Here is a 22,481-nt window from a genome sequence, read left to right as displayed (position 1 = left end):
GAAGCTGTTTTATATTTAAGGTCACGGGCCTGCATTATCATACGCAAACACATCCCGGTTAATTTTATACTTATATTGCAGCAAAACGTGACTGTATTAATTTATTTCGAGTGTCCCTCCCGAGCTCCCCTACGGAGAGCAGCTACAACTGTGTCCCGCTTTTTTCAACTGCGACGGACTGCGGCACACTTTTTGTCCAATCACAGGCTGCTTTTCACAGAGGTCGCATAAACGGGCGAATGATATCGACCCGCTTTAGTCGAGGCGGAACTTCCGGTTGGTGGTATAAACCAACTGAGGCCTCTCCATGCGGTTGTGATCTATCGGGGCAGTCGAAGCTAACACCGAAACGGTAGGAATCCTTGAACTACTTCATTGTCCCGCTTGGGCGGCTTTCCGCGTCTCGTTTCACCTAAAGAAGCTTGTGAATTATATTTGTTTAATTTGGGCTGCAGTAGTGTTTGCTATCGCTAAAAATAACCTTTCGTTGTTTGTTTCAGGGGGCGGTGTTACTTAGCGTTTTGTAGCCTAGCATTTGGTAGCCTAGCAAAGCAATCGCCACTTAGATTTCCTTATTTACACGAAATATGCCGCCTTTTTGTCATCCATATAACACTCCCGTTATAATTACGAAAAGATCGCCTTCTTATGCCGTTGGGAATATTTAGTTGGTCGTAGCGGATTAGTAGTTGTCGTGTAGAAGAGTAGCTTGCCACGTTAGCAATGGTTATGCAACACAATGGCTTTCTAGTGTTGTATGCGCTTAGAAGCTAACCGGTTTGGTCAATTTGACATCGTCGGTTACGGTTTTGACCTTGTTTGTTATATTGAGTGTACGTGGTCATACAGAATAGTTTCTGCCTACAAAACACTAGACTATTCATATTTAGGCCTGCTCTGTTGCGTGTTTTCTTGCCTAGCATTTCTTAACCACAGGCTTACTCTTTAAAATTCAGTTCGAGTTATACACAATAGAGCTAATGTTTGGAGTCACGTTTATAACCAACCACGATTTTCATAGTTGCACAAAGTCAAACCCGCCTTGTAATGGTAGAATAAAATAAGACTTTTTAAATGTATTAAAATATGTGCAACAAGTGGGCTCGAATAAGAACCTCGCTTCATATAATCTAAGTAAAGGGAGCCCTCTCTTACAGACACAGATGAAAGACAGTGATCATTAATACTCAGCTGTATTTTCTTTGTTCCAGACAAATACAATGGCTGAGAATGACGTTGACAACGAGCTCCTTGATTATGAAGAGGATGAGGAGCCTCAAGGAGCCCCCGAGAGTGCAACCCCAGCAGGCAAGAAGGAGGTGAAAGGTTCCTATGTTTCCATCCACAGCTCTGGTTTCAGGGATTTTCTTCTGAAGCCGGAGCTTCTCCGCGCCATCATTGACTGTGGTTTTGAGCATCCATCTGAAGGTGAGACGCATTCAACTGTTCTGGTACCTTTTGTTAAATGGGACTAGTGGGGAACTGGCAATTGAGTTTGTTTATGGCATACCCTTGCACTACACTGGTAGAACCAGTCAAAAGCTGTAAGTCTGCATGTTCTTCAACAGCGCTTACCTTATCTTGCTTGCATACATTAAGAATTTTTAAATAGCTTGACTTGCTTTGTGCGTCTAAAAAAATGCACCACTCCCAGCAGGACTGCCACTCCTCTTGTACTCTTTATAGCAGTTCAAAGAAATTGATTTGCAGGTAATAATAAGACTGCACTTAACATTAATATTTGTGTTGTGTTGTTTAAAAACACAGTGCAGCATGAATGCATCCCACAAGCTATCCTGGGCATGGACATTCTGTGCCAAGCCAAATCTGGTATGGGCAAGACGGCTGTGTTTGTGTTGGCCACCCTGCAACAGATCGAACCCGTTGACGGACAGGTTAGTATGTGTGTTTAACATGCTTTGACTGTGCCTTCAATGTTGAGCTTTTCATTTATCGGCAATGAATGTTATTAGTCTGGTAATTAATGAACAAGCCAATAAAAGCTGATAGAGGTCCAAATGTTTTTGTTGTCCTGTTTTTGTTTTTAACTTAGCTGAAGTCAGAGCCACCTGTGAGAGAGCACAAACAAGACTGATCAAAATCAGTCTTAGTCAGAGCTAGGGAATGCCAACAGAATCAATACCCATGGTACCATTTTGATAGCAGGATTTATGAGATGCAGCAGTGCTCGTCGTCAGCTTATGCAGGGAGGCAGAAATCCTTCCAAAACTAAAGGAGGCAGGATGTGGTTTAAAGTATTCTATTGTCAAAGCAAAAGAACAGGTGGAAGATGGAAAGTCGTGCAACTGCAACAAACTTCTGCTCTGTCTCTTTTTTTAAGGAAGGCAGTCGGCTGTGCAGCTACTTTGCATTCAGGTGGCTGCAAAATCTGAGATAATTGATTAGCAAGAGGCGATATGCAAACAATAATTGGACTTCCAATTTAGCAAGGCACATGAAAGACTGGTATCCAGAGCTATTTATGTAGTTCACGTTGAGGACGAATAAGTTAAGAGTGACATCCAAAGTTTTGTCCTACAAATCTTATCCAGAATCACAGATTACTGCTTATTTTGTTTGAGACTCCCCATTGTAAAATAACCTTGAAATGTTTGTGCTCACTTAATGTAACTAACACGAGTTAGTCACTTGCTAGTAACACTAATGGGCTACTCGGCAGCCATCCTAACATCTCAGTCTGGGTCTTGTCAGTAAAATGATGTCAACATTTAAATAAATGATCAGAATTCTAAAACGTTTTAGTAACAGTTTAAGTACCTGGCACCAGCCAGTCATTTTGTTTCACTATCCAGCTGTGTGATTCTACTGGTATTGGTACCAACTGATGAATTTCTGGGATCATGACATTCCTTATTAATATACAAATAACAGATTTCATAGGTGACTTATAACCAGCAGGTTTCTTTGTTGGGATATGCAGTTTTGAGGACAACAATAAAATATGTTTTAGCGGGAAATCTACGGCGTAATCAGAAACCCGTCTTAACGCTGCACCAAAACCTTCCACATAACTTGACAAGAGAAATGTTACTACATGTTGGGTTGTCTATGTTACGCTTGCGGTTAAGAGGGGTTTCCGTTTAATATGTAGATTTCCTGCTAAAGCATAAATCAGGCATAAGGGTCGATTGGCTTAAGTGTTCGTGTCAGTGCTGAAATGCAGCGCAGCCGATCCTGGTGGAATTTGGGGATTTGAGAGGATGGATGACATTCGTTGTGTATTATAGCATCAGTCTATTTGATTGTAAGTGGCATTTTCATGTTGTGCTTGTTATGTGGAAATTATACACCAAAGAGTTGATAGATGGCTCAGTTCTGGCTTATAGAGTTGCAGACCTTCAAGTCTAAGGTGTTATAGCTACAGTGGGATGTAATTTTCTTTCAAGGACAGATGCTTAGATGATCATAAAACACTAAAAATGTAACATTAACATTAAATGCATCTTGTCGTAAAACTGTTCATTTTAAACAAATTATTCTGCCTACCTTTGACTTTTTGATAGATTTTTGGATTTAATCTGTTTCCTTGTCTCCAGGTGTCTGTATTAGTCATGTGTCACACACGAGAGCTGGCCTTCCAGATCAGCAAAGAGTACGAGCGTTTCTCCAAGTACATGCCCACCATAAAAGCAGCCGTATTCTTTGGTGGCCTGCCTATCAAGAAAGACGAGGACGTCCTGAAGAAGAACTGCCCTCACATCGTTGTCGGAACTCCCGGCCGTATCCTCGCCCTGATCCGGAACAAGACGCTCAGTCTGAAGAACGTCAAGCATTTTGTCCTGGACGAGTGTGACAAAATGCTGGAGCAGCTAGGTGACTTTTCTTTGCTTTTGTCTTCCCAGTTTTCACCAAGTCGGCAGCAAAACTGCAGTAGTCAGTCAGAATCTTACCTTAGTCACTTTTTTCACTCTTTTTCTTTCTTCACATGGCAGACATGAGGCGTGATGTTCAGGACATCTTCCGGATCACACCGCATGAGAAGCAGGTCATGATGTTCAGTGCAACACTGAGTAAGGAAATCCGTCCAGTGTGCCGCAAGTTCATGCAAGATGTAAGTAAGCAGCGGAGGGCTGCTTCACCTCTGAATGTCTGTTGTTTTATGTGAGACCACTCATCTCCACCACTTTCGGTCTGTACTGAAAACTGCTGCACTGAAGTTTTACTTACCTGCTATCTCTTGTACAGCCCATGGAGGTGTTTGTGGATGACGAGACCAAACTTACACTCCACGGCCTGCAACAGTACTACTGCAAGCTGAAGGACAGCGAGAAAAACCGCAAGCTATTTGACCTGCTTGATGTGTTGGAGTTCAATCAGGTGAGGGAACATACATCTTTATATTGTTGCAAGCTAATGTTTGTATTCAAAAGGTCCCAAATACTCATTGAAAGCTGTAATAAAAATTGCATCAGAGGTCTAACTCGGTGCTTCCTTAATGCCCGTGCGTTGCCTCTAGGTGGTGATCTTCGTCAAGTCAGTTCAGCGCTGCGTCGCTCTGTCCCAGCTACTGGTGGAGCAAAATTTCCCTGCCATTGCCATCCACAGGGGAATGGTTCAGGAGGAAAGGTGACTTATAAACTCTCAACTCGTAAACATGCTCTGCTGAGCTTCAAATGTGTTGTGTATTTTTGAGAGCAGGAGGCCTCATCCTTCAACTCAACGCATTAGTCTTCAGAGAGTGCTTGTTGATAATCCTCCTGATGGTTCTGTCCTCCTTCCCCTTCTTACCCTCTCTCAGGCTGTCTCGCTATCAGCAATTCAAAGACTTCCAGCGGCGGATCCTGGTGGCCACAAACCTTTTTGGCCGAGGGATGGACATTGAGCGAGTGAATATCGTCTTCAACTACGACATGCCAGAAGATTCTGACACCTATTTGCACAGGGTGAGAAATGAATTTCTGAGCCCCTCTCCTTTTTCATATGCAGGAAAGTTGGCTGTCTTATTTGCTCATCGAGCACCGTGTGAATGCTAGTGGTAGTCCATGTTGCAGTTTGGACTTACTCTTACCTTCTCTGCGCCCCTCAGGTTGCCCGTGCTGGTAGGTTTGGGACCAAAGGCCTGGCTATAACCTTTGTGTCAGACGAGACTGATGCCAAGACTCTAAACGATGTGCAGGACCGCTTTGAAGTCAATGTGGCCGAGCTGCCAGATGAGATTGACATCTCATCTTACAGTAAGTGTTTTTGGTTTTTCTTATTTCTGAATGCCTCCTTAAAAGCATACTGATGTCTTTAATAACATTAGAACCACTGTGATCTGTGGATTAAAGAGTTTTGCAGCACTTTATTATTAAATCATTGCGTTAATGCTGAAGCGTTCCCCACAGAAAATTGCAGTAAACCTTTACTCGGCAACAAGACGCAACAGTTGGTGCTGTCACGTTAACTGAAGCGCTCCTCAAATCCTTCACATATTTAACCTGTTGCTGAAACGTCGGTATGCTCAGCTGTTGCTCATCGTTCTGATGTTTTGCGTGCTCAACTAGTCTCTCCTTCTCTCCCCCTCTGTAGTCGAGCAGTCCAGATGAGTCCCCGGCCAAACGGCAGTCTGCTCTTCGTGGATCTCGTCTTGTATTTGGAAGTAGACGTACTTCACCATTGATTTGAAAGCTCTGCCTTTCCTCTGTTCACCAAACGTTTATTTTTATTGTCAGTTTTTAGGGGGGTTTGGTTTTAATTTGTCTTTGTTTTGCTTAATGGAATTAAAACTTTTTATAAAATGTCATTTTACTGTTGTGGTCACTTATGAGGATGCTGTCTCTGCTCAGTTTTCATTGGTTTCAGTCTCAGCAGCGACAGAGCTTCAGGGAAACTTTCAGAGGAACATGTGATAGGAGTCTGTGCTTTTTCTTTATGTCCAAGCAAGATTTGTATAGGAGATGTTTTGTTTTCCTTCCCAGTACAAAAAAAGTGGCTGTTTGGCTGGTAATCAAAGTTGTAAAGACACAAATTTGGCTCATATGGCAGCTCTTTCTATGGATTTTTAACTGAATATCCTCCAATAAATGAAGTCACCACATGAACTGGTAGTGATGAATTTGCAGATTTTGACGGGGCAAAACATGTCACTGTTTAACTGTATTTTTTTTTTTCTTGGTATTTTGTTTTAAGTATTAAAAATTCAAAGTGTTAAACAAGTGGAAATCTGCTTAGATGATTTAGCAACAATTCAATACTGGATAAACGTCACTGTGCAGAGTCATAGTGATGGTTCTCTGCAATTTTTATTGCTGCACAGTAACTCGATATTGGATGTTGATATCTTAAGTGCAGTTGGGCAGACACCAATTTATCTTGCCACTAAGGTAACTTTTCTTTAGTACCAATTAGTGACTGTAGTGTACATGTGTAAATACATGAAATGCCTGCTCAATGTTAACATAGTGTGGCTCGTTGCAGGGCTGCTAGCATAGCTGTGAAATTGCAGATCTTCGGCTGCTCCGCCACAGCAGCTGGATCTGCATGTTTGATCTGACTCAATTTAAACCAGATGCATTTATCTGCATGTTAGGGGGATGTGTTAAGCGCTACACCATAGAGTTGCTGTATAATTTAACCTACGTGACAAAAAAAAAAATCCTCTTTTGATAAATGTTCAACAGTGATTGTCAGAGAGAATTTTATTTTTTAAAAAGCGAAACGATGATGAACTCATTCCAGCTCTTAAAGTAAACTGTAAACTAACCAGATTCCAAGAAGAGTTAATCACAAGGAACACTTTTTTTTTTTAAGCATAAGATCTTAAGCATGACTCATTACAGAAAATTACAGACTTATTAATGTACACTAGTTCTACAGTCATCAAGCTTTCAAAATTGGCACTTACTGCTCATAAAAGATCTGAACCCTGCCTCGTCCAGTGCTAAACTATACATGGACTACTTCAGTATAATGATTGGCCCTTATACAGCAGATAGAACTACAAAGGTAACAATGTGTCTGTACATAGCTGCACTATAGTTTCCCTCAATAAAACTAAAGATACAATATCAAAACCACAGCATCTTCATGGGCAAAATAGCAATGGAAAACAAAAGACATTTCTTAGCAAATTAAAGTTTAAAAAGAACCCCTGATAAGGATTTGGGGCAGCAAATGTTTTGTAGTTGAGATGGTAGGGGGGGGGGGAACAAAAAAACATTCACCTCAGGGCAAAAATGTGTAATCTATGGCACAAACGGATAAAGTACATTGGTGCTTCCACTGAGACGAAGTTACCACTGTATACAGTAATTTAAAAAAAGGCAGTTTGTGATTTCAACTCATCTGTATGAGGATACCAGATTAGGCTGTGAATCAAGGTTGCTGTAAGGTGCTCAAACGTCAACCCAAACACCAAGTCGGGTGGATAATCATAATAAAGGGCTAAGCCATCCGTAACGTACAACCTGAAGATAGACTTGACAGTGTTAGTGTCCTTAGAGGTAGGCTCCTGCTGACATTTGGCAGCTGTAGACCTCAACCCCCTGAAAAAAAAAAATGACAAAGTTCTTCTCACAGCCGTGTGAAACGACTGAACAGCTTTTCAACAGTATTTCTCAGAAACAGGACGCACTTTAACACGAAGAGGCTGCTCAGTTACGAGCCAGATTAGACGACAGAGCAGTTCCACCTTCAAATCACAAATAACACATTTACCGTGGCACACGCAGCTTTCCAAAATTCATTTATAAAACAAACCAGAGTGGACGATTGTCTCCTTCTGGCATCACGAGTCAGGATTGTACCTGGCCAAATTAGGTGGTCGACTTGTTGGCGACAGAATCCCGAGCGTGTTCTTCGGATGCTCGCGAAATGTCTCAGTTTCTTGTGAAGGTAAGGCGAGGGGATGAGTCCAGCTGCGTAAACAACCTTTGACATGTTTTCCCACTAATGCCTCCAACCACCAAGTTCAACTCCAACTTTATCCATTGTATATACCTCATCTTCTCCTTTATCATTTGTTGTTCATCATTAGATATGGCTTTCTGACCAAATCTGAGCCCGGGGTCAAGTCCTGGTTTGATGGCAGTTCCTCACCCTCTCTCGGGGCTCAGCAGTATTGTCCGTCTGATATTGTTGTTCTGCCACATCGATTCTCCGAGAATAGCAGCGCCACCTTCCCCAGTGGCAGGCTGCTGTGTCATCATGTCTGTCTCGACAATAAATACCAGAGAATAAATACCATAAAATGACCCAAACCACATTCCCGTCAAAACATCTGAGACAAACTTCCATCTTCTACCAACGCCATCCTATTCTTCTTTGTCACTTAGTCTATCAGTTGTCATATACTGGAGTGCGCAGACGTGATTCCAGCAGGTTTGTCAAATCCACACCGTGAATCCTTCAGCACACGAAAGACTTATGCATGTCTGTGTTTCTCAGCTGTTCCCAAAAACAGTTCTAGGGAACTTTTGAAGCTGGGCACTAACATGGGGTCTGCTTACACCCAAAGATTTATTCACAGTTTAAAGTCTGGCAAGGCCAGAAACAGCTTTTTATCTACACTAAAGCAGGGCCTGGTCACTTTTGCGGTTTCCACATTGTGAGGTACGCCCAGTCCGAGACACATTCCTCTTTTCCGCATTCATCCTCAAATGTTTCGGTGTGTGTTCCGCTCATGGATCCACTAAGGACAGCTACTCTATAATGGGTACTGCTGGGGCGGGGGTGAGATGGGGGAGTTAATGTCTGTTTTTATGAAGGAATGTAGGTTTGGCAGGGTAACACCGCTAGTCATTGAATTTGTGCGTGTCCCCATAGAGCCACAGCTGTGGGGGCATTACGGCCTCGTTGAGATGGTTGCACTCGTCGCTGCACTTGCACGACTGGATGAACATCACGGACCTGCTGAAGCGTTCGCCGTCAGGGCAGGCAAAGGTCACGTTAGCTGTGCGGGTGCGACGTGGCGAGCAGCAGCGGCCGTCCCGGCATACTCCACAGTAGTTGGGCCGATAGAGGCGAGTGCTCCTACAGCCAGCATATGACAGACGATGTGGCTCTGGGGCCTTATGGGTGCGAGAGCACTTCCTTCCTTTCTGTGGACGGAGAAAGAAGAAAGAAGCAATTCAGTTTTTCCAGTGAAAAGGCTTCACCAGGTGTCTACAGCCATGCACGCAGGGCTGTGAGGCTGTACTGTTCACCATCCTGGTTTAGCCTGTCACAAGGGGAATGTTTTCCAGTGAAAAGTAAATGAACTGATGTTGATGGCACTGACATAAAGTAGTGCCCAAATTTAAAACTTGATGTTTATCCTGCTATAATGTCACCAAAAATCACAGACTGTATATAAAAGGTGGACATGTATATAAACAATATCAGTTAGCAAACAGAGCAAGAGGGTTCCTGGTTCAAACCCCAGTCTGTCTCTGTGCATCTTAACCATCCAGGTGCAATTGGTTTCAAAATTGGCCACAAGTGTGAGGAAGACAAAGTAGATAGAACATAAGCTTTTTTTTTTAAGCACGTCCCAGTGCAATCCTAACATCTACCACAGTTGTTCCATCACATCTCCCCCAAAAACACTTCCTTTGTTTTGTGTACTTTTGCAGCATTTTTCTATTTTCTTGGTGTTTTCTTAAGTTGCACTGCATTTGACCTCTCAGGGCAACTGTACACTTGATCTCTGAGCTCTTTAAACACTTTCTTGCAGAATTTTTAGTCTTAATTTAGCAATTTGAGGTCTTATCGTTTTATAAATTATGATCAAAATAGCTAATAAAACATAGTATGCTTAATTGTGGGCTTACCTTGTGATTATCAAGTGGCTATTGTGTGAGCATGCAGAGTTTTTGGTCAGACCCTCCAATCACTAACTAATGGCTAATAGAGCTAAGTTCATCTTTTATATACACTCTATGATTCCAGTTTACCCTGAATGTGGACCAAACCTTACAGTGATCCAGTGATCCTGACATCCAGTGATGTCAGGAATAGTCAGGGGAACATGAATAACCGCATAAATTCACCTTACATACTTAACTCTACCAGGTCTAAAGGTTGTCGAGATATTTAGAGAATTTGACTCTCTGGGTGATCCATAAAATCTGCTAACAAAGTCTTTCTTTGGCACAGGAGGCATGGGTGTGGTGTGTAGCCGGTTTAAAACTGTGCTCCAGTGAAAGCTTTATGGCTTCACGTTTGCTTGAAATTAGAGCTGCCACCGTACCATAGAGCAGCATCAAGCAACTTGTTATTCATCGCTCATGACGTGAAAAACAAAGTTAATGGGCTGAAAGAAATAAAAGGTCAGAACAGCAGATGAGCGCCGGAGAGAATAGCGTGCCAGCGATAGTTAAGGATTGACACTTGTTCCCATTAACACCCACAGCAGCTCTGCAAACACTGGGAGAGCTCAGAGAAACAGGTGCACAGCAAGCCAATCAGCTTCATGAGTGGCTCGAGGCAGGGGGCAAAATGTTTCTGAGAGTGTTTTGTTTGAAATGTGAGAGAGCAACAGAGTGGGCGAAGTGCTCTTTAAATCACACAGCATAGTGCCACCGAGTGCAGCTGTCGGCCGCGGTGTCACGTCAGTGAAGGAGACAGAGTTATTCCTCTGTCGCAGCAGCAAAAAGTTCTCCGATTCACACTTATGTAGTCAAAGTTCAAACGTGAACATGAAGCCAGTAAAAAAGTGCAGCTTCGTGAATAAAGGAGCAACTGAAAGTCGCATTAGCAGGTATCAATCTATTAATTATAGACTGTATATAAAAAAAAAAAACCAGACACAGTAAGATGCATTTTGAAGCCTCTGTATTAGCATTTTGGTCACCACCATGATGTTTTTTTGGTTTCTTTTACTGTGTATTTGTACGAACAAACTGCATGATCTATGGTGGGGTTTTTTGTTTGTTTGTTTTACACAGTTTGCCTTTGCAGTTATTTCCATCTTAAATTCTGTGTTTAAAATTAAAAGCCCCTGTTATTCATATTAATGCAAAAGTTAAAGTGTCTGACCTGTAGCAAAATGTTTAAAGTTGCGCCTTTTACTTTTTTAGTAGTCATCATATTTAGTAGTAATTAAGCAAATTAGGTTTATTATATTTGGGTAGATCAAAGTGATGATGACATGAGCTGTACCATGTACAGGATGGGGCCGTTGCCAGTTACTTTTTTATTATAAGTTATATGTTCCTAATGTCTTCTAATGACTCCAAAGTGTTGGTAATTAAGTATGTCTGTTGACGCTCTGCATCTTCAGAGGTTGTGATGAAGCTACAGGATGTGTTGTGGTCTACTTCTTGGCGTTGAGCACTTGCCGTTTAACCAGGCAAGGCTTGCTGATCTTAGCCCTGTTGAAATTTTACTTTTATAATTCAGTTCCAGTAAAGCAGGATTTCATTAGAGCGTTTTATGATCTTTGAACTGAGCCAGGCTGTTCTCTCTAGTTTCATTCTAGTTTTCATATTTACTGTATGAAGACATTTACTGTATTGAGAGTGTTGTCAATCATCACAACCAACCCTCTGGCAGGAAATGTGAAATGGTATTTTCAAAACTTTCAAACTAATTAGCCACACTTTGATATACTCTGATCTACAACGAGCTGAAGCCACAGGTCTCGTTCCCCTCTGTTTTCCTCTCACACAGCAACAGGACTTTGAATAGACAGAATGGATCAAAAAGGGGTCCAGCAACAGAGGGATTCGAGGGGAGGGGGCTTTATACATGCCATGATATTAATACAAACTGCCCCTCGAGAGACGCTTCTTTCCTGAATCTTATTTAGTCTGGTTGCTGGAACTCCGTGGCTAGGGTCATGAGAAGAAGGTCTGCCTTTATAAGGATCTTTAAAGCATCCAAACACACTCATGCATTCCTCACCTTGACCGGGATGGACATGGAGCTGCAGGGCCGAATGTTGCACAGGCGCGTCTCCTTGATCATTTTACACTGAGCATTGTCATTTGTAACACGAGAAGAAACGCCCATCCCACAGCTCCGGGAACACTCGGACCAGGAAGTGGTCTGAACCACGCACTCATCACTTGTTTGCTTCCAGGCTACGAGAGATGAAAGAAAGGACACGTGAGGGAGAGCGATGATGGGAAATATTGAGAGAGAGCCAGAGAGAAGCCAGGTCAGCAGGAGTTAAGCAGGGGGAGTGAAGTGGCTACTGGGAAGTTTGAGGGAAAAGCAGAGGTACACAGATGCACAGCACACTGGCCTTATTCACTGAACAGGCAACACTGACGCACAGAGAGGATGATTACAGAGCAGGGAAAGCTGGGTGACGGAGGCATGTGCTGTGAAAGAGCAGTGTGTGTGAGTGCGACCAAGAGCACCTCTGGTGTGCAAGGAGCCAGTGGAAAACAAGCTTCACATAAATGCCAAAACACATGCATGGACGCTGGGGAGACGGCTCACAGCGAGGCCGTTTGTGCATCAGCGGGCTGAAGTGAATAAAGCGTAAACAGGACACTTTACTGTGTAGCGGAAACAGGCGCACTCCACAGCAGGTCACCAACTCCTCACCTGCCAGGTGCTTGTTTCCACGTGGCTTGCCCCACTTGCGTACCGCTTCCACCAGTTCGTTGCCAAGGGTATCCTTCTCCTTTTTGTGTTTGTAAGTGTAAAACTTCCGGTAAGGCTTCGGGAAAGGCTTTGGGTAGGGATACACTGGGTAGGGAATGAATGGAGGGTACGGAGGGAAAGCGGGAGGCTGGGGTCGGCGATACACCGGGGGCATGACCGTGGTTCCCTTGTGGCAGTCGATGCTGAGGCAGCACTGCCCGGGCACCTTGACCAGCTGCGGGGCAGGGCAGGAAGGCGACGCCAAGGGCACGTGGCTGGGGCAAAGAGGCACGCACCCTACTGCTCCATCGATGCAAGTGCATTGGTGTTTGCAACCAGCTCTGAAGTTCTCGCCGTTTTGATAAATCCGACCACTGTATTCGCAGGAGCGGCCCTCGGCCTTCGCTGGGAGGAAGAGAGAAGACAGGCGAGCTGGTCAGAACGCTTTTAATAGCACACACTTAGTCTTTAGACATCAAATAGCAAGACTTTTATGTGACTGTGTATTTAATGTGTGTAGTGGACAGATGAAAGGAGAGAGAGGACAGTCGCAACATCGCCACATTTAAGAAGCAAACACTATTCTTAGACCAGAAAGGGAACGTTGACTTGTTTACAAAGTTCTTTCCCTTAACACCCTGAGTGGGACTCCCCACACAACACCCCGGATACCCCCATCCCCCTTTATATAGCAACACCCCCAAATAAACATACATATAAAAATACCACTGTCTGTGCATGTGTGTTTCACGGGCCTGTTTGTGTACACACTGCAGCACTTATATAAGTACTGGGGCTGGCCGGGTTTCAGTCACAGGCTCATGAAGGTGCTCTGTTTTTTGAAACGTGGCACAGGCTTCAAACCTCAAGCCCCTATCAAAGAGAAACCCCAGCCGCCCTGGCTCAGAAGCCAGATTCCCCACCCTGAAGTTACACATTGCCTTACTTCAACCCCCAAAGCTGTGCCTGATCTAAAGCAGGGGTTAAAAAAAAAAAAAAAAAAAAAAAAAAAAAAAAAAAAGTTTTCACCACTTCTCAACCCTTCCCACCCCCACCATCCTGCTCTGCCACCTCTGTGGTACATACCCCTGCAGATGCCATGGGTTCGGCCCACATCATTGCCATAATTGCACTCCAGTCCTTTATGGTGGTCACAAGGGCGCCCCTCATGGCAGTCTTGGTTTAGCTGGGCAGCGCACACCTTGCAGCAGCCGCATCCGTCTGGGACTGAACTTACCCCTGGAGGGCAAGATGGGGGCACTGCTGGGCACTCGCACACTACTGGACACTCAGCAGTCACCTGCAGGAAGGGACAGAGTAATTTAACCTGCACCAAAAGGAATAAAGAGAAAAACCACACTGGAACCAGGCAGGACAACAGATTGACTCAAGTTACCCAGATCACAGAAAGTCCTCAACGTGTATGTATGAATGCGTGTGTGTGTGTGGCTTAAAACATTGCCTGAATACTCGGCACTGTCCTGAACCCCACAAGGGTATCTGTAGCCCTCTGTCGCCTTCCGCTTGGCATTCGCCTGGCAAGAGGGGATGAAAGGTACGTTCACTGACCCCCACCTCCCGGCTTCTAAATCTTTTGTTTCTGACCCCCTTCTGTGTCGACACACACACAAGCCACTCTCACCACTCCCAGCATTTATTGGGATCACACAGCCTGTGGATCACAGGGAGCTGTCAGTCTGACTGTCCGCAGTCAGATCACCTACAGTGATCCCTTCCTGACTCTGCCGCCACTCTCTTAACCCGGGCCAAGTTCTGGTGTGCCAGAACCAGCACTGGCACTGCTTTCACTCACTGCTGAGGTTCCTGGGAGGGTTTAAAATTACATTACACAAAGACTGAACAAGAACTCGTGAATCACCGTGCATAACATGGTAAGTTAAAGCATCTCCCAGCCAAAAGTCACATAATATTCCTTGAGATATTTATGGAGCGGAACGACTTCATATCGAAGTGTATTTTTATACCCATTGGATAAAATTACTGTGGTATAATTTTAGACCTACAGTTGGATGGAAGCCGGTGTACACATAGGTTTATTACTTTTACTTGTCAGATAATTTAATTAGACTGCGAAGAGAGTGTAACCAATTACATTTATATATAGTTTGCATATATTTCCCCTTTACTTGAATATGCTTCGGACACATTTGTAGTGTAACATTACAAAATGTAATGGAAATAAACCGCCAAACAAATCGTAAAATGACTCAACTGACTTTACATGGGACCTCTTGAAACACCGCCCAAAACCTCTTATTGCTCCTCAAGCCTCAATTTGGAAACCAGCCAACCAGAAAGCACAGTAGCCGCCGTATTAATAAGCGATGACAATCTTAACAGTGCTGGGAGCCACTGGGCCATTATTATTTTGGCACGCAGCGCTAACACCAGCATGGAGGGCAGACCCTGGCAGCACGAGAGCAGTACGGGCGCGTGAGACCTTAGAGCTCGTGCGTTTGCATGAAGGGAGAACACTTCACGTACTCACCGAAGCGACTGTCACCACTTGTAAGGCAGCAAATAATAGCAGCGTCCCCATGCTGTCAGCGTGCTCACATGGAAGACGGGAGAGCGTTTAAAAACAGCGCTCTGTGACAGGAAAAGCCCAAATCCTTCAAGTGAGCAATAGCGTTGGTCCACAACAGTAAAATCCGACTCGCAAAAAATATATATATATATTTATATATCCTCACACGTCTTCCATCAATCTCTGAAGTTCTCACAGACCAAAAGTTTGAGCCTTGTTTTTATATCGTTCCCTTTCTTTTTATGGCAACCACGCCCACCCCAGCACTCCTTTAACCAATTAGGACACAGGCGCGCGGCCAAAGTTGAAAAAAAAAGAAAAACAGGGCGGGAGGGCGTTGGAAGGAGGCGGGGCTTGGACCTCCAACACAGAATTGGGGTTTGGTTGCGGGAGGGGGCGTGGCCAGCCATGAATGCACTCATTCATAAAAATTCAGAATTACTACATTCCAAAGAGGAGCTGGCTCTGGGATGTTTATTTATTTATGTTCGAGCGAAAATAATATTTTCGATGCTTTAAAGTCCTTTTCACACGCAAGCCTCTGTCCGGCTGCCGCTTTGTGAGGAGTAAAATAAATATACGCAGCTGCTCGTCTGCGCTACATTAATACTGGGAGCAGCCATGGAAAACAGCTAGGAATTTCCTTCTGCCACTTTATAAAAATACTATTAGACAAGAGTTGGGCAGATCAAATGCAAACACATGGAGAACAGAGTGTTCCTAGGAGCTGGGTTTAACTGCATAACAGAGTGAGAGGGATATCTGAAAATCATTGAAATAATCAGTGTAATTCATCAGTTCCTATTTAGACCTCATGTCTCCCACACACAACCTGTTTTTAAGGGTACTTGCACCAGCAAGTACCCTTAAAAAACAGTTCTGTATCTGTACACTGTAAGAGTGTTAGAGAGGCCAGGGATGTGTGCCTGGACAGTCTCTGTGTCATTTTGACAGACATACACACAGGAAAACCAGCCATTCTCAGTACCTGAACTTGTAGGTAACAAGTCCCTTTTAGGGACTCACATTGCTGTTCTCTTTAGAAGCACTGTAGACATTTTCCACATTAGTACATTCTCAGACATGAAACTGTTCACTGGAGACACAAATGCATGGCGTAGGTTGCTAGTTGAAAGGTGTGAGAAGGGTTTGTTGTTCTCTACAATGATTGTTAAGCAAACCTGCGGTCATTTGTGCCAGCGGGAGAAGAAATTGTCCCGTTACCTCTTTGTGCTAATAGTATAAATATGATAATCAATTATCGATTGATATGTGAAACACCTTTCCAAGGAGTCAAAGCCAAATAGATGAAAGCCAAACGTTATCATTATGAACTGTAAATAAACGATGGACGACATCACCGTGGTTATCAAAGTCCAATTGTGAAACCTCAAGGTTTCGATGTTGCCATTTTGCTGTTTTGAAACATCACAAGCAATAGGTGGAGCAATAGTAGAACCACTGCATGCCTTTCCTCTGGAGATGCTTGTGTGTGGTCAGATGAATGAGGCTTGTAGTAAAAATCACTCTGAGTCCTCAGGTTGAGTAGAAACGTACTGTTTAAGTACCAGCCCATTTACTTATACTGCAGAGTCTCGCCGTAAAGTATACCGTACTTTATTGTCTATTTTAGTGTAAATAGGACCATAATTCAAAAAGTTAACATCATGATGTATTCAAAAATATTTGAAAGTACTGAGTTAGAACACTTACTCCTCAGGAAAGTGTTTACTGCACTTTTAGATCAAGTGAGAAGTAAGGTCATGTTTTCTATAGACTCCCACAATTTTGGACTTTTTTTGCAGCCAGAGGGGTTGACCCCTGCTGGCCAGTAGAAATAATGCAGCTTCAAAGCACCTGCTTGCTCTTAGCTTATCCTTTTAGACACTGTTTTACACACTCTATATGATCATAAACACAGAAAACTCTCATCTAAAAAACACAATTTCAGTCTTCAAGCATCAATTAAGGTAGATTATACATATTGCATGCACCCCCTTGTGCAAGTGTGCTTACATTTGTATGTCAGCAGCTCGTTCCACAAAGCAGGAGCGTGCACTGTCATACATTATACATATGCACAGTGTGTCCTCACTCGCACAAAGGCCTACACAGAAAACTAAAATTATGTATTCACCAAACCTCCATCCTCTTCCCACACAATCCATCTCTCTCTGTCAGGGCACGGAGGTGATGTAACAGGCCCGTGTAAACAAGCCCAGCGTGGTGAGAGAAAATGAAGAGAGGGAAAAAAACACGGGATTTTGCTGAAGCTTCTGTGTGTGCACCGACCCTCAAAAACGCACACACACATATGCGCTGCAGTCTGAGAAATACAGTTGTTGTTCTGAATTTTTAGGTTCCATTGACTCATCAGAGAATCTGTACTTTCCACTTTGGTCTCGGTCTCATCTGCAGCAGATGTAATAAACAAACTTGTTGGGTCTCTTGGAGATGGAAGGCATAGTCACCAAAGCAAGTGGTGACCTTTGTATTCTGAGCTCAACGGTGAACGTCAGCCCATAAACCCACCCAAACTGCTACAAGAGTTGGCTGGAAAAGCTCCCTGTCGCTGCTATTAAAAAAGGGAAGGTGCAAAAGGACAGGAGGGTAATAAGGAAAAGAGAAAAAAAAAGGCAAGCCATGGCAGGTGAGAAACACATCAAACCTTCAAAAACAACTCAGTGGAAATAAATGACAGACAGGGTGTGTGTGCGAGACAGAGAGAGAGGTGTAAGGCACATGGAAGGGGCCAAGGAAATATTAAACAGTGAGAAATAAAAGATAGAACAGGATGATAGTGTGAGGTCAGTGGAACAAAAGCAGCTCGCTTTTCACACGTGATTCTTTGCTGCAGAGAACGAAACGCCATGAGCCGGGAAGAAAAGTGGTGGTTTTAGTGGCGGGGGGAGAGGGGGGGACTTTCTGTGTCTGTGAGAAAGCGTGTGTTTATACACAGAGGGGAATGGAAGTGGAGGAGGAGGACGAGGAGGGAGGAAGACAGGTGTGGAGTGTTTGTTTAGGAGAGCTCCTGCCACACCTGCCACGACACTCCTCTTACTCTTTCAGTGGCGCGGCCAACTCACAGAATTGTGGACATACACACTCCGAGAAATTCGAGATACAGCTGGTGCTCAGGGTGTAGCCAAAGGTGTCTGATCTCAATAACACGGTAAACTGAGTATTACAGGGACTCCTTTATGCTCTTTTCCAGGAGAATGTTTTTTTTAAAATTTTCATATATATCTCAAAGTGGGCCTTGATGCCGTCTTTTTATCCTCAGTCTGAAACAAGCCTTTTTAAAATTCCTTTACCTTTTAGGCCACTCTCCCTTTGCCAGCTTCCTTCTGATTGGCTGTCTGTTTCAAACAGAAGGTTTAAACCGCAGGCAGGTGGGGCTCCTTGCAGGCATGCTAATTTGATACCCCGACTCTTTTACTGCAGAACTATGTTATTATTAAACATGCAGAATATGGATTTCGCATAGTCTTGCTGAAATAAGCAAGGCCTTCTCTGAAAAGAGACCCGCTGAATGGCAAATGGACTGATTTTTTCACCTTATCCACAAGGAGTCGCCACAGCGCACAGCTCCACATATTTTATTTGGCATATTTTAACATGAGGTACCCTTTCAGAAGTTTGAGTAGAGCTTTCCTACTTATTTGGGATCACTTGGAGCTGATAAGTTTAACTCATAAGAGCCCAGACCCATTTTTACTGCCAGGAAAACTATGGGAGAGTCAATTTTGAAACTTTAACAGAAACTTTCCTCAATGTGTAAAGGGGCGATGACACCTGTGTCACCATGGCTTCTTATCATATGGGGGCAATCGGTTTATTTTTCAGCATAATGCAATAAAGTTGTGATTTTTTTTAGCAAAGTATCAAAAACTTTATTGAGCATGAGTGATGTATAAGGTGCACTCAAAACACTTGCACACACTTGTGAGGACATACTGCCAGGGGATCAAACTACCAATCAGCTAGCAGACGACCTACCTCCTGAGGCTGGATAGCAGCTCCAAAACCTTCTATATACTCTTCAGTGTTCACGTTGTCTTCACAGAACAGCAAGTTACCCTTGCCAACCGAACGCTCCCTCTCCTCTTTAGCCTGTGGCTGATGGACCGCTCTCAGAATTAAGCCAGTCCATTTGGCTGAACTGGGTCCAGAGTAGGCAGCAGTGTTTCTAGATCTTGCTTATATAATGTATATTAACTTTATTAATCTTGAGAACCCTGTTTCTTTTTTAAAAACTGTAACAGAAATAGGGCTGTCTTTGGGAAAAGTCAAAGAATTTTTTATTAGCGGTCCCTTGGTAATTTGAGGCATTTCTCTGTTGCCACAGACGGATTTAGGATAACTGACAAAAAAAAGAAAAGAAAAAAAAGAGACCAAGGGTACAGACTGTTCCAAAACAGGAGAAAAGGGAAAGAAAAACAAGCATAGAGCGAGGTTAGGAGAGTACCAGTTAGCAAGGATGAGAAGGGGGCAAGGAATTTAAGTCCCAAAGTTATTTTTAAACTAAGGACAGGAACTCTACTGTTGACTCCCCAAACACAGAATCATAGATCGGTATAGGAGCAGAGCTGGGAAAAGAAGACAGGGAGCTTATATACACAAACACATAGACACACACACACACATACACACGCTTCATGCATCTGTCAAGTGCGTCATCCCGTATGTGCGTGTACATCCAGGCACATGCATCCTCTAAGCACACGCCTGCCACCATTTGGCATGCTTTATGGTCTCACAGCCACACTCACACCAGGATGTGTACGCGTCGTCCTGTAAACACGGTGCACTGCTCAGTTTAAAGACATTCGCGCGCTCAAACCTTCGGTGAAAAATGAGAAAGCGTTCGTTTGAACTTCCTTTGGTGCCATATCATTGCTGCATATGTGTATACAGCACATGTACCATGCATCTGATCTAACTGACCATAATTAAGAAGTGGTGGATAGGCAGAGAATCCTAATTACAGGCTGGCGGCGAGAGTGTTTAAAATGTGATGGCTCACCAGCTGTAGAATATGTGACTGTCCACAGAGGATACTCTCTCACACTAACTGAGATAAACAGAAGGTCATCAAGTGGAATAATCTTTGTGGTGCAATCTGCTCAATAACAGGCTTTATACTGTGTGCTTTTCCAGGCTGTTATTATCAAGTAAAGACATTGGGATTTATGGGAAGCGAGCTGGGACAAAACTCACACACAAAGGCGGGAGGGGAGCGTTCTGTGTACGCAAAGGGCACACACCCTGCCATTCATGTGTGCTTTGTCAGGGGGCTGTTATGAAAGCCCGGCTCCATCGGCGGCTGTTGTGTTCCCTCGACTGCTGGCTTGTGCAGATAGGAGAGGGAATAAACAGCCACGAGAAGAGGAGAATGGTCAGGTGCACCGTCACTGGATCCACGGCAGAGTCCACTGAAGGTCACAAGAATATCACTTCCCTCGTGACCTTTAGCTCACCGAGGTCTAACTTAGCACACCCTCCTGGTCTTCCTGAAGTCGAGGAGGGTGTCACAGGAAACTGGGTCACTTTTACCTGTTTGTATCGTAATGATAACACCCATCAACCACCTAAAGCAGGGGTCACGCCCTCCACTCTGGATCCCCCATCCTCACACGTGCATCCTACCACTCACCTCCAAGGTGTCACAGAGAGGAGCCTTGTTCTGGTCGTCTCCTCCTTTCTGCCAGGACCCCCTGAAAAATCCCAGCAATCCCTGCAATTTCCGGTGCAATGTTTATTTGGCAGGAAGAGAGGGCTTGTGGGGTGGGGGGTGAAAAAAGGGCCTCACTCACAAACAGTCTGGGTTGGTTGAGAGTAAACATGTGCAGGCGGGGTGTGTGTGAAACGAGCGGTAAGCGGGACTGAGGCTCATGTGTTCTGGTCCTGACACACAGAGCGTTGCTCTGTTTCATGCCCCAACCGCCTCAGCCTGATCAACATCCCACCCCGGCTACTATGAACAGCACCCTCTGCTGGAGAAATAGATACATGATGTTAAAAGAAAACTTGAGATCAAACAAACTAAGAACCTAAAATGTCTTTTTCTGAATAAGATATATAGGGGGGAAAAAATCCAGATCCATATATGAGCAGAGGCTCTAGCCCAGGGGTGTCAAACATAAGGCCCTGGGGCCCAGCAAAGATTCCAATTGACATCTTTGAGAAATGAATAGGAAGGCATCAATTTTGGACTTTTTTACTGTATATTCCTTACTTTTACAGCTTTTCCTACTGATAAAGAACTCCCCCGTGCCCATTTATTAGAAACCAAAGTAATGAAGTAAATGATAAAGAGTTAAATCACAGAAAAGTTCCTGTTTTTTCCATTGCACTATAAATTTCTACTTTTTACAATAAGTCCACAGAGGAAATAAAAAACACACCATAACTTCCTCTGCAGTTTTATACATTTATTTATCTATGATGATAGATTTCTTTTGTTTACTACAGCACTATTTCGTTATCATATAGAAAAACTGAGATAGTACTTTTGAAACTGCACTTTATGTTTTTCTAAATGTGTACTTCAACATCTTTACAGTGACAGAAAGGGCAGTTTCACATGTTCGGCCCACTTAAGATCAAAGTTGCTTCTTGTTGGGGAGTGCTACGCAGTGATGACGTCATCCATACACACTCCACAGAGGCCTACAGCTACTATACGTATATTAAATTTGACCCTTTGAGGTTTTAACATAAGACTGAGGATGATCTCAACAAATTGAAAATTTATACACATTTACATTCGGTTATACACTCAGAAAGCTCTGCAGGCTGGTAACAGGAACATTTTATTATCAACAGATACATTCACCCTGGGGAAAAATGTGTGTGGGAGACCATCAGGGCCAAGATAGGTATAGATTCCTGGGTGCAGTGGTTTGTAGAAACTTCCTCCCTTTCATCACATCTGTCCTGTTCCAGATGTTCTGTTGACTCACTGAGACATCGTGTCAGAAACATCTGACATGGCATGATATATTTCTGCTTCTCTCTTCTCCTCTTTCTCCTCTTTTGCTGCGTCTTTCCTTTAACCGCAGGCTCCTCTGATGTCTGAAGTGGGGTCACCAGTCTGGCCCGCCAACCTCTGGTTCTCCCACTGGTTGTTGTTGTTGGAGATGGACTGTCCTGATGTGCAGTTTGTCTTTCAGGGCATTCTAAAACTAGAGAAAACATTTATGTTTAAACCCCTGATCTGTGGAGATCTGAGTGCACTTCAGGCTCAATGGCATCCAGTTGTGTGGTGCTGGACTGAACCTCTGAGCACATCGCTGTTTGCACATGGTTTCCTGGCGTATGTTTGACACCTGCAACTGGCTACCTGAAGCTTCAGGGGTGTGTGTGTTTGCAGGCAACACGGCTCCAGAGCTGCAGAATAAAGAGTGGAGCAGTT

General features: G+C 43.8%; 2 protein-coding genes across 2 annotated transcripts; one reads left to right on the top strand and one right to left on the bottom strand.

Moving 5' to 3' along the window:
- Positions 1–206: 206 nt before the first annotated feature.
- On the top strand, positions 207–7,143 carry ddx39ab (DEAD (Asp-Glu-Ala-Asp) box polypeptide 39Ab). Its single transcript, XM_005926711.3, has 10 exons — positions 207–352; positions 1,212–1,428; positions 1,768–1,895; positions 3,558–3,834; positions 3,954–4,072; positions 4,207–4,338; positions 4,478–4,587; positions 4,760–4,904; positions 5,048–5,195; positions 5,533–7,143. Exons 2-10 carry the CDS (start codon positions 1,221–1,223, stop codon positions 5,547–5,549), a joined length of 1,284 nt encoding a protein of 427 aa, XP_005926773.1. The 5' UTR covers positions 207–352; positions 1,212–1,220; the 3' UTR covers positions 5,550–7,143.
- An 88-nt stretch (positions 7,144–7,231) lies between these two features.
- si:ch211-106h11.3 (CCN family member 1) lies at positions 7,232–15,284 on the bottom strand. The gene is made up of 5 exons (XM_005926710.2): positions 15,026–15,284; positions 13,603–13,816; positions 12,478–12,921; positions 11,827–12,005; positions 7,232–9,041 (listed from the first exon to the last, which is right to left on the bottom strand). The coding sequence occupies exons 1-5, from the start codon at positions 15,074–15,076 to the stop codon at positions 8,736–8,738; spliced, it is 1,194 nt and encodes a 397-aa protein (XP_005926772.1). The 5' UTR covers positions 15,077–15,284; the 3' UTR covers positions 7,232–8,735.
- Positions 15,285–22,481: the final 7,197 nt, after the last annotated feature.

This window comes from Haplochromis burtoni, unplaced genomic scaffold, assembly GCF_018398535.1.
Source record: "Haplochromis burtoni strain Fernald_Lab_line unplaced genomic scaffold, NCSU_Asbu1 Contig_45, whole genome shotgun sequence".
Taxonomy (NCBI): Eukaryota; Metazoa; Chordata; class Actinopteri; order Cichliformes; family Cichlidae; genus Haplochromis; species Haplochromis burtoni.
Note: the sequence above shows the minus strand (reverse complement) of the source record. Positions and strands in the feature narration are given on the sequence as shown.